This window comes from Nannospalax galili, unplaced genomic scaffold (genome assembly GCF_000622305.1).
Source record: "Nannospalax galili isolate Female #2095 unplaced genomic scaffold, S.galili_v1.0 scaffold149, whole genome shotgun sequence".
In the NCBI taxonomy this organism is placed as follows: Eukaryota; Metazoa; Chordata; class Mammalia; order Rodentia; family Spalacidae; genus Nannospalax; species Nannospalax galili.
The window spans coordinates 393,577-407,721 of record NW_008359763.1 but is presented as its reverse complement, the minus strand read 5'-3'; the positions used below and the strand labels follow the sequence as shown (position 1 = coordinate 407,721).

Sequence of the window (14,145 nt, the reverse complement as noted above, 5' to 3'; positions counted from 1 at the left end):
TCCCTCCCTCCCTCCCTCCCCCCCCATTATCCTTATAAGGACACCTGTGATGACACTTAGGGACTTACCATCCAGATAGTCCAGAATCTTCCCATCTCGGGATCTTGACTTCCAGCCCTCTGCAGACCTGTCATCTGCTTTTCACCACATACTGTGACAGCCACCGGGTCTAGGCACTGCCATGTAGACGTTTTCAGGTTGAGGGCATGGCTCAGCTGACCCAATATTCAAAGCTGGGAGGAAAAAGTGCTGTTTAGGTGCCAGAGGAGAAAATTAAGATAAAGTTGAGCCTTGACCTTAGTGTGCTAAGCTTGCAAAGGAGACAAGGAACCGTCAGGCAGGGAAGACACTCTGAGACCCAAGACAGAACAGAATCCAGACAAATCTCCAAGAGACAAGCCCAGTCCAAGGCCGGCACAGCATACAGTAAGAGGCTCAGTGTTATGGGATGACCAGTCAGCGCAATCTCTCTGAGTCATTCCTACATTCCTCCCTACCTTGTGCCCCTAGATCTTCATCGTGAACCAGCTCTATCTTGACCCAGTTCCTTTACCACCATCCCTGCTTGGCTCGGGGCAAGATCAGTCCTGCTGGGGCTTCATGAAGCCACACTCCAGCACAGGCTTGGTGCCCGCAGCAGCCTGTGCCCACTTTCCAAGCAGCTGCCATCAGAGCTGCCGCCAGCCTTCTCTCCACCCAAGGGCACAACTGGACCTCCTACCCTGTCTCCAAGGCAGACCTAGACCTGATGTGGCCAGCCTTTATTTCAAATATCTTACATTTATCTGCCTTCCCTTCCGTTTCCCGTCTTCACTGACCCGCAGAGGAAGGGGACCTCGCTCTGCAGGGAGCAGAGTTCAGGGTGCTTCCAGGGACTCAGAAAAAGTTGGCATCCCTCCCCTGTCCCAGGTTTAGTGGAATTCCAGGTGTCTTTGCATGTGGATGGCTCACTCCCTCTGACATCTATCTTTCCTTATTTTACACTCCTTTGGTTATTTCACAGAGATACACCCCCAGGTTACCTCTAAATACTCTTTGGATAGGACGGCTCTTCAAAGCACCTCTATGTTGGTGGGCCGGCCACAGCCAGGATCTCTCTGCTGTTTGTGCAGAAAGAGCCAGCAGGGGTTGGTGTGGCTGTCCTGGTGCTCTCAACAGCCATGGGGTTAGGGAGCAGGTTTACTAAAAGTCCCAAATGCCTGTCAGATGGGGAAAGGTTGTATACACATGCCCTCCCATAGAGTACTGGAGCGACATTTGCAGAGTCAGCTACAAAATCACTGGGGCCCAAGCAACATGCCTTTGCCTGGCTCTCACTGTGCAAACACCGGTCTGGCTGGTGAGAGACCAGGAGACAGGGACAGTGGATTGTTGACCGGTTTCTTCTTTGTTTCCTTCACTGTTTTTTGTTCGCTGCCCTGGTAAATCCGCTGTTAAAGGTAGCACTGCTTCTCCCTGTGGTAAATCCGCTCACAGATCCCACCCCAGGACGCAGCAGATTCTAAGGCATAGGTCCCAGGGCAGGCGGGAAGGAGCATGGTGAAGTCAACACAGGAAGCTTAAGGCTCTGCTCAGCCTGAGTAGAACAGAGTTTGAAAAGCCAAGATTGAAACACACACAAAATAAAAACTGGCTTCTCACTGCTTAAATTGGTTCAGCAGAGTAAGCATCACAAAATTAAATCTGGTGACCAGTCTCGATATACATAACCACCCGGGTGTTGTCGCCACAGCACCCTGCTCTCTGTGACACATCTCTGTTTTTCCTTGGCTTCTGTATTTAGCCTTAGTTCCTTATGTTGTCCTCTCTGAATCAGCAGAAGAGGAAACTAGTCCTCAGAGGACCCTCGATGAGACTCTAGCAAATTCAACAGGTCTAGAAATGTGGGGCTGAGCTTTGGGTGTTTGAGGCGTCCTCCAAATGGGTGGGGCCAGCTTGAAGAAGCCGACCGAGGCTGGCGACAAGCAAAGTGAATGCTGGGAAAACCGTGACGCCAAATTCATTGTGAAATACACCACACAAACCTTACAGTTGGGACTGTGCATTAGGTGGGCGCTGTGCCCAAGGCGGCTCACCACAGGCAGGTTTGCCAAGGGGTCAGTTTGCTAAGCAGACAGGTCACCAACAATCAACCAAGAAAGGCCGGGGAAGGTCACCGTCCAGACTCCCAGGCTTTGGGAACGAGCAAGTTTAAACAGTGCACTCCAAGGTGGATTTCTTGGCACCCATTAGAAATAAAGTTGTGAAAATGACTTGACATAAGCAGTTCACAAGACATTGTTGAGCAGAAATAGCAAGTTATAGAAATACAGTTTTATTTCATTCTAACTTCTTAGAAAAATAATAACAGCAGGCTCTGCACTCTCTGAGCCCTTTCTTGGGGCAGGGGGGCGGGATCCCATATGCTGGAATTTAAACCCTTCCTCCTCTCTCTCCTCTGCTGGGGATGCACCCTACACTTCTTAAATATTCACCTCTGGGTGGTCCAGGGCCCCGAGTTCAGCCCTAATCTTCCCTCTGTGCATTCACTCCACAGTGGCCTGGGTCAGCCCTGAGGAGTTTGTCTGTTGCTTTGTTGTTTTGTTTTGTGTTGTTTTGTTGTTTGTTTTGTTCTGAGGGGTAATAGGAGGGAGTTCTTTTTCTTTGGGTTTTGCATTGCTGGGGTTAAACCCAGAGCCTTGCCCAGGCTACTACTCTACCCCTGAGCTGCACCCCAGCCATGCCAAGGTTAAATGGCCTTTAGCCCAGCACTGCCCAACCTGCAGTGGTGGGAATGTTCTAGAGAGGGCCTCACAGTGTGGGAGCCGTTCACCCACCTCCCGCAGTTATGGAGGACTTGATGGCTAAACCATTTTGTTGTTGTTTTATTAAACTTCAGTAGCACATGTGGTTGGTGGTCAGTGGCTGCCACAGTGGTCACACAGTAGGCCTGCATGACAAGTCTCACATTTGTACTGTCAGCTAAGACCATTCCTATGACCTGCTGACTCATGGACCCCTGTTCAACCTACAGATGAGACGTGAAATCTGCACCCTGTGATCTGAAGATCCCAGAACTCTCACTGGTCCCCTTCTTCTCATTCACACACCAGCAAGCCCATCCACATATGACTTCAGTATATGTACAACTCACCACCTTCCATGCCAGCCTCAGGTCAGGCCACCCCAGCTCTCTCACAGACACCGAGGGGGACCCTACCGACTCATTCCTTCCTCCACCCTCACTGCTCTCCTGTCCATTCTCCCACAGCCCTGAATCATCTTTTAAAACCCCAAATCAGGTCATGCCACCCCCTGCCCTTAGTCCCCAAAGAAGACCACATTGGGCTGAATGGGGACATCCACATCCTCACCTTGGCTCTGACCTCACCCCTGTCAGCTGTGAGGCCTCACCTGAGCAGCCTGCTGTAGCCTGTGGCCCCCTCAGGAGCTTGCTGTGTGTCACCAGCAGCTGGTCAGACAGGCTCAGCAACCAAGGGATTCACACTTGATACTTCGAGAGCTCCATCCCTGTTATCCCCCTCATCCCCAGGTGACCCTGCCATGTGGCTGCTGTTGTCCCCAGTCGCAGAGGGGGAGGCTGAGGAAGGAGGTGGTTGCCCAGCTGAGAATACCCAGTGAGCTTTCGCTGGGGTGCCAGGGTGGGAATGACTTCTGTACTGTTTCTGGTTATTCTTATCATTTTTTTCGCTCACATAATCGTTACTATAACCAAAATAATTCAGTGAGTCTTAGTGTCGACCTGTTTAGACTTCTCCACCCATCTCCAAATAAGGACAACCCTTGCGTTTGGTCACTGACCGTTTCTTCTTTTGCTCGTCCCTTTTCCTCCTCTTTCTTCTGACGGTGTGTGTGGACGGGGCGGGGGGCGGGGGGGTCTCGCAATGTAGCCATGTGTGCTGGATGTTTCAGTGTCAACTCGACACACCTGGGTAGAGGGAGCCTCAATTGGGGAATTGCCTCCATTGGAGTCGCCTGTGGCCATGTTTGTGGGGCATTTTCTTGATTGTTGAGTGATGTGGAAGGACCCAGCCGGGGGGGGGGGGGGGGGGGAAAGCCACTGGGCAGGTGGGCCTGGGTTGTGTCAGAAAGCAGGCTGAGCACAGGCCAGGGGAGCAAGCCAGTAAGCAGCGTTCCTCCATGGCCTGTGCTCCAGGATCCGGCCCTGAGTTCCTGGCTTGGCTTCTCTTGATGATGGATTGTGCTGTAAGCCAAATAAACCCTTTCCTCCCCAAGTTGGTTTTGCTTAACGTTTTTATCACAACAATAGAAAGTAACTAGAACACCAGGCTAGCCTCAAACTCAAGGTCCTCCTGCCTCAGCCTCCCTGGCGCTGGGACTCCAATGCCTCCAAGCCAAGCTCAGTTTGCTATCTATCTCATTTTATCTACAAATTATGCAGAGATGTCTCTTTCTCTCTCTCTCTCTCTCTCTCTCTCTCTCTCTCTCTCTCTGTGTGTGTGTGTAGGTATGTCTCTGTGTCTCTTCTGTCTCTGTCTCTGTCTCTCCCTGTGTGGGGGGATCTCTCTCTGTGTGTAGGTATGTCTCTGTGTCTCTTCTGTCTCTGTCTCTGTCTCTCTGTCTCTCCCTGTGTGGGGGGGATCTCTCTCTCCCCTCTCTCTCCCTCTCTCCCCTTTGAAACTTACTGTAGAAGGCAGCTGGTTGTTTAATTTTGTAGTTTTTCTAGCTCTGCCCCTGTGATCTTTGCATCAAGGTTCCTTTGTCCTGTTGTCCTGAGTTGACAGAGCGCATTCCAGAGAAGTGGCTCCAGGGGAAGCCCATCTTCCCTGTGTTTGGATTCATTTTGTCACCTGGTCTTTTAAGCTTTAAGTACAGATCAGATTATTGTGTGTTATTATTTTAACGTTATGTAAACACATAGCAGTGCCAAAGCAAACCTTAGAGTGAACACCCAGTTACTGGCCCCACTTGTTAGCCCCTCCCTCCTGGACACCCCCATACCAGACCCCAAGGGGCGTGGGATACCTCTGAAGGAATTGAGGGCCTGCCTGCTATGTGAGTCTCACCTCGCGCCCTGAGTGTTTAAAGTCCTCTCTGCCGCTCTTCCCCCGTGTGTAGGGGCAGATGCAGCTGTGGTGGAAATGACTGGATGGTCCTAAAATCCAGGAAGAGCAGTGGGCCATTCATTGCATGGCTCGACTCAGTGACTCATGCCCTTGGGGAAGGAGTGACTGAAGTGTCCATAAACATCCTGTTTTAAAGGGCACAGCCCACTAGTCAAATATTAGACCTGCTAACCTTCCCAGAAAGACAAATAGGTGGTGGAGTAGAATTTTGATCTCTATAAATACATGAGAATTCCTGAGGTAATCCATGTGTGAAACCAGCTGGAGTACTGACTCACTTAAAAATAAGCAGAGGGGCTCAGTGGTTAAGAGAGCTTACTGCTATTGCACAGGACCAGAGTTCAAGTCCCAGCACCGCTGTTGGGCAACTCACAACAGCCTGTGACTCCAACTCCAGGGGATTCAACGCCCTCTTCTGGCCTCTGTGGTCACTACACACACACACACACACACACACACACACACACAATAAAAATTTCTTGAATTAAAAAAAAGTAAAAACAAAACTCAGGCAGGAAAAGGAGCAAACTGGAGCACTCTTAGCCTGGTCGCTCGCCACTGCAGACCAGCAGCATCTCCAGCACTGAAAGAAACAAGAGTTAAAACAGGAAATCAGCTGCGTGCAGCCCTGGAGGTTAGCATTGGTTTAGATGGCTGTTGAAATGCTCAGGCACTCTACCTCTGCCCCCATAACCAACACATCACCACCCACTTTCTCCCCAGCATTTTCCTTACAACCTTCCTGGGGGTGAGGATGGGGGGCCCCAGGGAGATTGGCACGTCCCTTCCCTCATCCTAATTCCTGACACCCCAGCTCCTACCGTCAGCTCTGTGATGCCACACCTCTCTCTTCCATTTCTGTTACATCCCACTGGTTCTCCTTCAGCAGGTGTCTGACTGTCATTCTTCCACTGAGTGACACACTGTTGCCATTAGTCCTCCTTGGATTCCTTCTTCAATCCCTGGGGGAAATCACTGTGCTCTCTCAGGAGCCGCATGGAGTGTGCATTTTATTTGCGAGACTCTCTTCCCCTTGTCTGGGAGTAAACCCTCAGCTCGCACCTCCCCTCAGGATCTTGGGGCTCCTCTCTCCAGGGCCCCATCACCAGTAGATGTGCATCCCCAACACTCAGACTCTAGGGGTACTTCACAGTACATGTACAAGAACAATTAAGGATCAGGTAAGACCAAGGCTACTAGTGAGCGGAGCTGGGTGTGGGGAGGGTTCCCCAGACCTCCCGTGGTTCCAGGGGCTTTGTGAGTGGAAGAAAGAAGGGAGAGGGGCAGAGGAGCAGGAGGAGCAGAGCCACCCACTGTGAGAAGACTCACAGTGCTGCCTTTGGGATAGAGGAAGGGCCACCAGCCTTCCAAAGCAGGTCTCAGTAGAAGCAAAGGGCAGAGACTGGTTCTCCCCAGGTCTCGTAAATCCTCAGGGTTAGAGTTCAGACCTCCAGAACCATAAGATGAGAAACTCCTGTTGTTTTAAGGCAGGGAACGTGTGGGACTCCAGACCACTGCTACCACCACTGCTTTGCTGAGAAGCCACACATTGGTCTAGCCTCATCCCTCTTTCTCATCACGAGGGAGCCACTGTCAGTCTGCATGTGTCACCTGTGATCCTCTAACATGCCTGCTTCGCTCCTCTTCTGAATATATTCTCTGGCCAGGAGTGCTTTGATGTGTCCTTATGACTGCTGCCCCCGTGGCGTGGTCACTGTCACTCACTGTCACTGAGCTGTATAAAGGAAAGGCAGGTCTTGGATTCTGTCTAATCTTACTCCCGAGTCCTCAACGCTCGGGCGAGAAAACAGAAGTGTCTTCTGGTCTCCCAGACTTTGTGCCCACCCGATCTCCTCTCCTGGCACCATCTTCTTCTCCTGAGTCCCCTCCCTTTCCCTGGTTTGTGCCAAACCAACAGCGAGGCCTCGTGGAAGGTCTCATAGCCTTCACAGTAATACAGGTTATGAGGACTGGACACTATACACTGTCCACTGGCCTGTGTACACATGGTCCCTGCGGGGTATGGGGATGTAGACAGTGCCTACCGTGGAGACCCAGGTCCTACCCAAGCACCCACATACTGTGGCCTCTCACACTAACCCTGTGTCTTGGCAGTCAGTTGCCCAGCTGTTCAACACCTCACATCAGCCTGATGGGTATACAGTCTAAGGACCACAGGGATGCCAGACCCCTGTCACCCCAACACAAGCGGTAGCAAGTAAAGCCCGCCATCGCCTTCCACTGTTGTGCCTGCAGCTGTGGCCTCAGTAGGGCATAGCCTCAGCCTGTGCTTGAGGGGTTCCACACCCACCCTTGGCTGTCCTTCACGTCCTTACCTAAGGCCTGCTCTGTCCTCCCCTCTCTGTGTCTCTGCTGTGGGCTGGGGCCTTGCTCCTGCTCCCTGGCCTTCGTTGTCTCTTTCCTCACTCCCATCTGGTCACCACTTTCCTCCACATTCTAGAAGAGCGAGCAAATGATTTGAAAATGAGCCATGGTTCAAACTCTCTGGCCTCAGGGTCCCTTTTCATTTTTAAGTCACCAAGAACCCCAGCAGTTTTGTGCATGAGGCTCGTGTCTAGAGCCCAAAACTGGTTTTTATAAAGAATTTGATCATCTAAAAATAATAGAAATAAACCACTTTATACTTTAACAGATGTATAATTTTTACAAAAATTATTTCTCCAAAACAAAAACATGAGCAAGAATTGTGGTGTTGGTTTATATTTTTGAAAGTCAATTCAATGTTGAGAAAACAAAATGTTTGAGTTCTCCCCGGCCCTGAACCCCGGCTGCTGTGGCAGATTTTTTGAGCAAATGTATTGAAGAAAACCCAGCCTCATATTATCAGTAGCTAGGAAACAGAGTACGTTTTTTAACTTTTCTTTATTTATTCTGTCTGTGTGTGCGTGCGTGTGTGTGTGTGTGTTTAACAAAGTCTCTCTGTGTAGCCCAGGATGGTCTCCAACCTTTAACGCTCTGGCCAGCTTTAGAGAGCTGGGATTGCCAGTGGGTACCACCCCACCCAGGTGGAAGAGTTGCTGGTTTTTCAGATAATTCTGAGCACTTTTGTTGCTCCTTGGTAGTCTCTTAAAGGTTAGTTGGAACGTGGGCTCTCAAACCTTTATAATGAACCTTTCATGCTAACAGCTGTCTGTCCTGCACTTAGAGCGACTCTTCTGCCTGTGTGTGATGTCTATAATATCTCCCGCTGATGGTTTGAAAACTCTCCCTTCCCTGAGTTGTTCAGACTTTCAAATACCACATTCCGCTCCACACCACAGAAGGAAGCCTGTCACGCTGCCCCACTGGTCTCAGAGATCTGAGCATTGGAAACTGTCACGCTTACAGAGGAGGACATAAGTTTTCCAAATTTTCTACTTTGTGTTAGGAACGTCTGGTCTCTCGTGGGCAGTAAAGACTGTGGCTCTTTTCCCTGAAGCAGTGAAGCAGCTCACATTGTTCACTTTGGAGAAAATAGCTACCAAATACCCAGGTCTGCGTTCTTTGGTTCACTGCTCCCTGGGTCATGCAGGTGGAAATATTGTTTCATGATAAAAGTCCCTAGCTCTGCTCACAGTGTCTGTGGTCTGACTCAGCTCAGTTTCTTCCTGTGCCCAAGCTCCTGTCTCCCTGGACTCCGCCCTCCTGTCCCCTGTTCAGCATAGCATATGGACCCATTTCAAGTGGCAGTGACTCACATTCTGCAGAGTCCTTCAGTCCTGAGATGACTCAGTGCATGCTGTGCTCTGCCCTGCCCATACACCTGTGCATGGTGACATCTGGTTAACCCAGAGTCCAGATAAGTACAGCATATGGCTTTCACTGGCCCCAAGCACCTCTCTTCCAGCTTCGCTGACTATGCCTGGCAATTAGCAGGTGTTGCCTGATCTCCCTCCTGGCTGAAATAGACTGGCAGAGGGGGTTGGGGGGAGCACTCATTGGGAAAGAGGTAGACAGGTCCTGCCTGGGAGAGGGGTGGCCCATAGCTTCTCTGGTTGATGCAGATTGGAAAGGGTGGAAATGGAGGAGACAGGGCCTTCCTGCCTCACTCCAGTGGCCATGTGGCTCTGTTCACGGCAAAGGCCTGTGGGTACAGCTTTATCTGCACCGTACTGGGCATGAGTGACAGTTCTTCCTAGACTCCTAATGTGCCTTCATTTTCAGAATGTGACAGGGGTCCTATTTGGGATCTTTATGGGCAGTTAGTTACCCTTGTGTTCTGAAGTGGTAGATAGAGCCAAGCCTGCAGATACTGTGCTCCTTCCCATGTGTACATACCTTTGATACAGTCACGCTTATAAATCAGGCAGAGGAAGAGATTAACAACATGACCAGGATAGAATGGAACCATTACTAAGATGTAAGAACTATAGGAATAAAATACCAAAAACACAAATTACCCAGGGAACAGGCCTGTAGTAGGTCTGCCGGGGATCAGTAAGCGAGCTAATGAACAAGCTAGTTCTCAAAAGAAGAAATACGAGTGACCGTTAAATGCTTTTAAAAGTTCAACATCCTTAGGCATTGAAGAAATGAAAATTAAAACTACTTTGAACTTCTGCTAGGCGTGGTGGCGCACGCCTTTAGTCCCAGCACTCTGGAGGCAGAGGCAGGCGGATCTCTGTGAGTTCAAGGCCAGCCTGGTCTACATAGTGAGTTCCAGGACAGCTGGGGCTACAGGGAGACCCTGTCTCAAAAAGACCAAAAAAAAAAAACCTACTTTGAACTTCATCTCACCCCTCAGAATGGTTGTTATCAAGAGAATTAGTGTTGGCAAGAATGTGAGGGAAGAGGAAGCCTGTTCACTGCTGTGGGAATGTAAACTTGTTAGTCACTATGACACTCCATATGAAGGCTCTTCAGAACTGAAAATAGAACTCCCTCTGACCCAGCTTTCAGGCACATGCCCAAAAGACTAAGTGAACACATCATGAGATCCTTGCACATCATTGCTTATAACTGTACTATTAGCAGTAGCCAAGAAATGGAACCAGCCTAGATGCCCATCCACAAGTGAGTGGATGAAGAAAATGTCCATGTACACAGTGGAATTGTACGCAGCAGTAAAGAAAAGTGAAACCGTGGCGATTGCAGAAAAATGGATGCCCCTGGAAATCTTCAAGAGAAATAAGCCAGACTCAGAAAGACGAGTATCACGGTCTCTCTCCTAAATTTAAAGTTATGCACAAGTGTGTGTTTACCTCTCTGTATGGGTGTCTGTAGATGTGTGTCTGTGGGTCACAGGACTAAAGGGGTCATGGGAGGAGAGGGAGAGGTCTTAGGGAGGTGGACACAGAGAGGGACTGGGCCCCATGTAAAAGGAGGGCAGAGCTGGGGACTGATGGGGGAAGAAAGGGAACCAGCTAGAAGGTAGAGGGGGAGGAGAGGAAAGAGGAGGTAGGGGGAGGGACCATTCGAGAGCAAAGTCTGAAGCTGCCATGAAACAGCACCTAAACGTGTGTGTGTGTGTGTGTGTGTGTGTGTGTGTGTGTGTGTCCATACTACACTTACCCTTCTTTTTTGTTGATTATGGGTGATTGAAACTGTGGTTTTTATGGGAACCCCTATGTTTGAGAGAGAGAAATCGGTGAAGTCTGGTCAGGACCACTTCAAACCATTCATTGTGCCCCCCAACCCTGCCACATGCTGAGGTGTCACCCTTGAAAACTGAAATCTTTAAAGTTCTCGGAAGATAATGGTACCCAGCGTCTTGCTAATTTTTGTAAGAACAGATTCATGTTCTCTCACCTAAAACTAAATATATTGTGTTTGACATTCTCTGAAACCCAGAACAAAGGAAATGTTTTCATTAGGATCTGGGGATACATTTTTAGTCAGTCCACTTGGCAGGCTCACCAGGAAGCTGTGTTACTTAAAACTGGATGGTCTAGAAAAACTGAGGTTCTCCTGGGACTTCCGGGTGCTGGGGAATTGCTGTCTGGAGACTCTCCAGGCCAAGCCTCTTAGCCAGGTTCTGCAGAAACAGTCCCAGCCTGGCGTTTGCTGGAAGGTACCCGAAACTGCTTACTGAGGAAATGTCACCTGGCCTTGCCCTTGGGATTTGGTGACCCACAAAGGAGGGCACAGGGTACAATTGTAAAAGCCACAGAAATGCTTATGGGCAATGTCATTTCTATGAAAATCACAGGTTTCAGTTCTAGCCTACCAAAGTTGCATATGATTGAACCCAACTTATTTGTCTTCTCCAGGGAGAGGACAAGCCTGGAGTAGGTCTACTGATGATCAGGATGGCTGTGGGGGCTCTTGCTCAACTTGGGTCACTATCTTCTGCATATGAGAGCACTGTATGTGTGTACATGTGTGCACCCTCACATCTAAAACCTATTGCAGAAACAAGATATCTGATCTGTTTCTTATCCCATATTTTCCCAAGGGAGTTGAAGGGCAAAATAAAGAAGGAGAGCTCCAAGAGGGAGCTGCTGTCCGACACAGCCCACCTGAATGAGACCCACTGTGCCCGCTGCCTGCAGCCCTACAGGCTCCTTGTGAACAGCAGACGGCGATGCCTAGAGTGTGGCCTCTTCATCTGCAAAAGCTGCAGCCACGTCCACCCAGAGGAGCGGGGCTGGCTCTGTGACCCCTGCCACCTGGCCAGGTGAGCAGGGCTTGGAGACAGAGTGACCGTAATGGCTTCTGAATGGGGTTGGTGGAGGAAATGAAGGGGCAAAGGTCTCTGCAACCTGCGGACAGCACATCAGGCCTGTCCACATTTCCCTGGCAGAGTGGTAAAGATGGGATCCTTGGAGTGGTACTACCAGCACGTGAGAGCCCGCTTCAAGAGATTCGGGAGTGCCAAAGTGGTCCGGTCCCTCTGTGGGCGGCTGCAGGGTGGAGGTAAGGAGAGGACCCGCCTGGAGGGTGTTCTTCTGTTCCCTGGAGTGTTTCAGAGTCACACAACCTTTGGAGTGTGGCTGGCAACTTCTGTGTGAGGTGCGGCCCTAGGCAGCCCTCTGCCCTGGTCTGGCCTCCTGGGAGTTCCAGCTTGCTATAGACAGCCCTAGTGTCTGCAATCATATATTTTTTCTAAAACTTCACACTGAGTCAAGTACTTATAGCCAGGTTTCTGGGCATTCGTGGAAACTCCACGACCCATGTTAACACTGCCCCTTCTCGGGCCCTGCTTCCCTGAACATCCATTTCTGGGGCCTGGGCATCTCACATGCTTCTGGTGAGAAACAAGACTTAGAGAGTCTTGTGATTCAGTCATTCATTGTAATGTTTTGAATTCAAGCACTTATTTCATGATGAACCAGACAGTTGCTCAGCCCACTGTGCTGCCTTAGGCTTCTGGGAGGAGAGTATTTGGTAGAAGGGAGGGTGGGAGGATGCCTAAGTTTGAACCTAAAATGGGAGACAGAGCCAAGTCTGAGGAAGGACACGTTCATCCCTGTGACTCCGGTGCATTAAGTAGCCAGGCATCCAGGCTCGGGCAGCCACCAAGACTACTGAGGGAGCCTCAGCATCCTTGATCCTCCTCCAGGATCAAGGTGACATCCCCAGGGGCATGTGGCAGGTGCCAGGCTCCCAAAGCAGGCAGACCCAGAGCAGATATGGGACTTCTAAGTGGGGGTGTTCCCATCATTCCCCTGGATATCACCTCTAGGCTTCCCTGTGAAGAAGCACCTTGTGTGTAACTGACTTTTACATTGATAAGAGGAGCAGAGCTTACCACAACCAGCCTTGGGGCCTCCAACACAGGTGTTCCTGGGACATCTCAGTGTGTTGTTAATTTGGAGCACAACACCCTCCTCTGTAGCAGCTGTTAGCACCTGCAGGCTCAGGTGATGTCCCACCCCTTATTGAAGAGAGGGTAGGATGAGAAGTCATCTACAACTAGACCATTTTAGGAGTAAAAGAAAATGCCACAGAAACCACGTTGTGTTCACAGATGTGACTAGAAGCCCCTGGCAACCCAGGACAGGCTGTCACCCTGTTCTCCAGGCCACCTCTGCATGGCAGCCACGATGTTACAGGCTGAGCCCGTGGCTAAAGCCACATTCCCAAGTTCTGCAAGGGCAGACTGGAGCTGGCCCAGGGCTTAGCAGGAAACATACCCTGCATAGGAAACACAGTACCACAAAGCACAAGAGACTCAGGACCAAAGGAGGCTCCCCACAGGCACATCGGGACCCCCTGGGCCTGGAAGATGCCGATTTCGAGGGGCCACATGGGCTCGGGGAGGCGTCTGTCGCTTAGAAGTTGACAGGATTCCAGAAGCTTAGCCAGCTCAGAACTGGCTGGAGTTACTCCTCTGCAACTGCCAATTTCAAAACTGTCCCCATAGCCAGGAGGTGGCGCTATGAGACAACAGACAACACATCAAGCTGCCCTTGCCGGGAGTCCCTGCAGCTGCCAGCAGCCTGGCTGAGGTGTCCCCCTCCAGCCAGGAGTGATGCCCCCAGGGCTCTACTCTCCCCTGCTGTAAACACAACACATTAAGACTGAGTAGAAGAAAGGAGAGGGGACTGTCTTAAAATAATTAAACTTAAAGGTAAAGTTACTGTTTCGAGAACCAACCCAGCCAGGGCCAGGACGTGGTGCAAACCTCATTCTCCCTCTGAAAGCCGGGCGCTTGGGTCGCTGCCAACCTTCAGAGTGAGGTCTGTTTCCAGGGCCTTCCATCGGCTCTGCCTGGGGAGCAGTCAGTATGAGAAAGAAAAGGTATCTGCTGTTACGCACACAGCCATCCCCTGACATTCATGTCAGGAATGTGGAAAAACCTTTGGACCTGTAGAACACGGCTGTCAGACAGAGCCCCATGTAGAGAGATGCCAAGAGCCCCAACTAAAAGGATCCTGAAGGCTGTGGGTTGCTTTGCTTTTGACATCATCCTGGGTCAGCCTGAAGCCTCCAAAGCTGCATTCTTGCTCCTAGGGGCACAGAGCCCTCCCTTTCTGCCACCCTGCAAAGGTATCTCTGCCCACCACGCCCCCTGCAGGCTCAGGCTCAGCAGGTGACAGAGAGAAGACTTCCAGGCCCATGGTCCAGCAACCCAGCAGCCCAGCAGCGCAGGGCAGGCAGCAGGTCCCCTCTGCCC

At 50.7% G+C, this 14,145-nt stretch overlaps 1 protein-coding gene and 1 long non-coding RNA gene across 4 annotated transcripts in view; one reads left to right on the top strand and one right to left on the bottom strand.

Moving 5' to 3' along the window:
• The window catches only part of LOC115068555, a 2,657-nt gene extending 1,525 nt beyond the window's left edge, over positions 1 to 1,132 (bottom strand). For all 3 annotated transcript variants that reach the window (XR_003847901.1, XR_003847900.1, XR_003847899.1), the window contains exons 1-2: positions 1,023 to 1,132; positions 69 to 233 (exon numbers count right to left, since the gene is read on the bottom strand). This is a non-coding gene — a long non-coding RNA (uncharacterized LOC115068555). The remainder of the gene's footprint in view (positions 1 to 68; positions 234 to 1,022) is intronic.
• Mlph (melanophilin) overlaps positions 1 to 14,145 on the top strand; it is a 48,883-nt gene that overhangs the window by 6,632 nt on the left and 28,106 nt on the right. The window contains exons 3-4 of the mRNA XM_017795723.2: positions 11,482 to 11,703; positions 11,830 to 11,942. Of these exons, the coding sequence (XP_017651212.1) occupies positions 11,482 to 11,703; positions 11,830 to 11,942 (335 nt within the window). The remainder of the gene's footprint in view (positions 1 to 11,481; positions 11,704 to 11,829; positions 11,943 to 14,145) is intronic.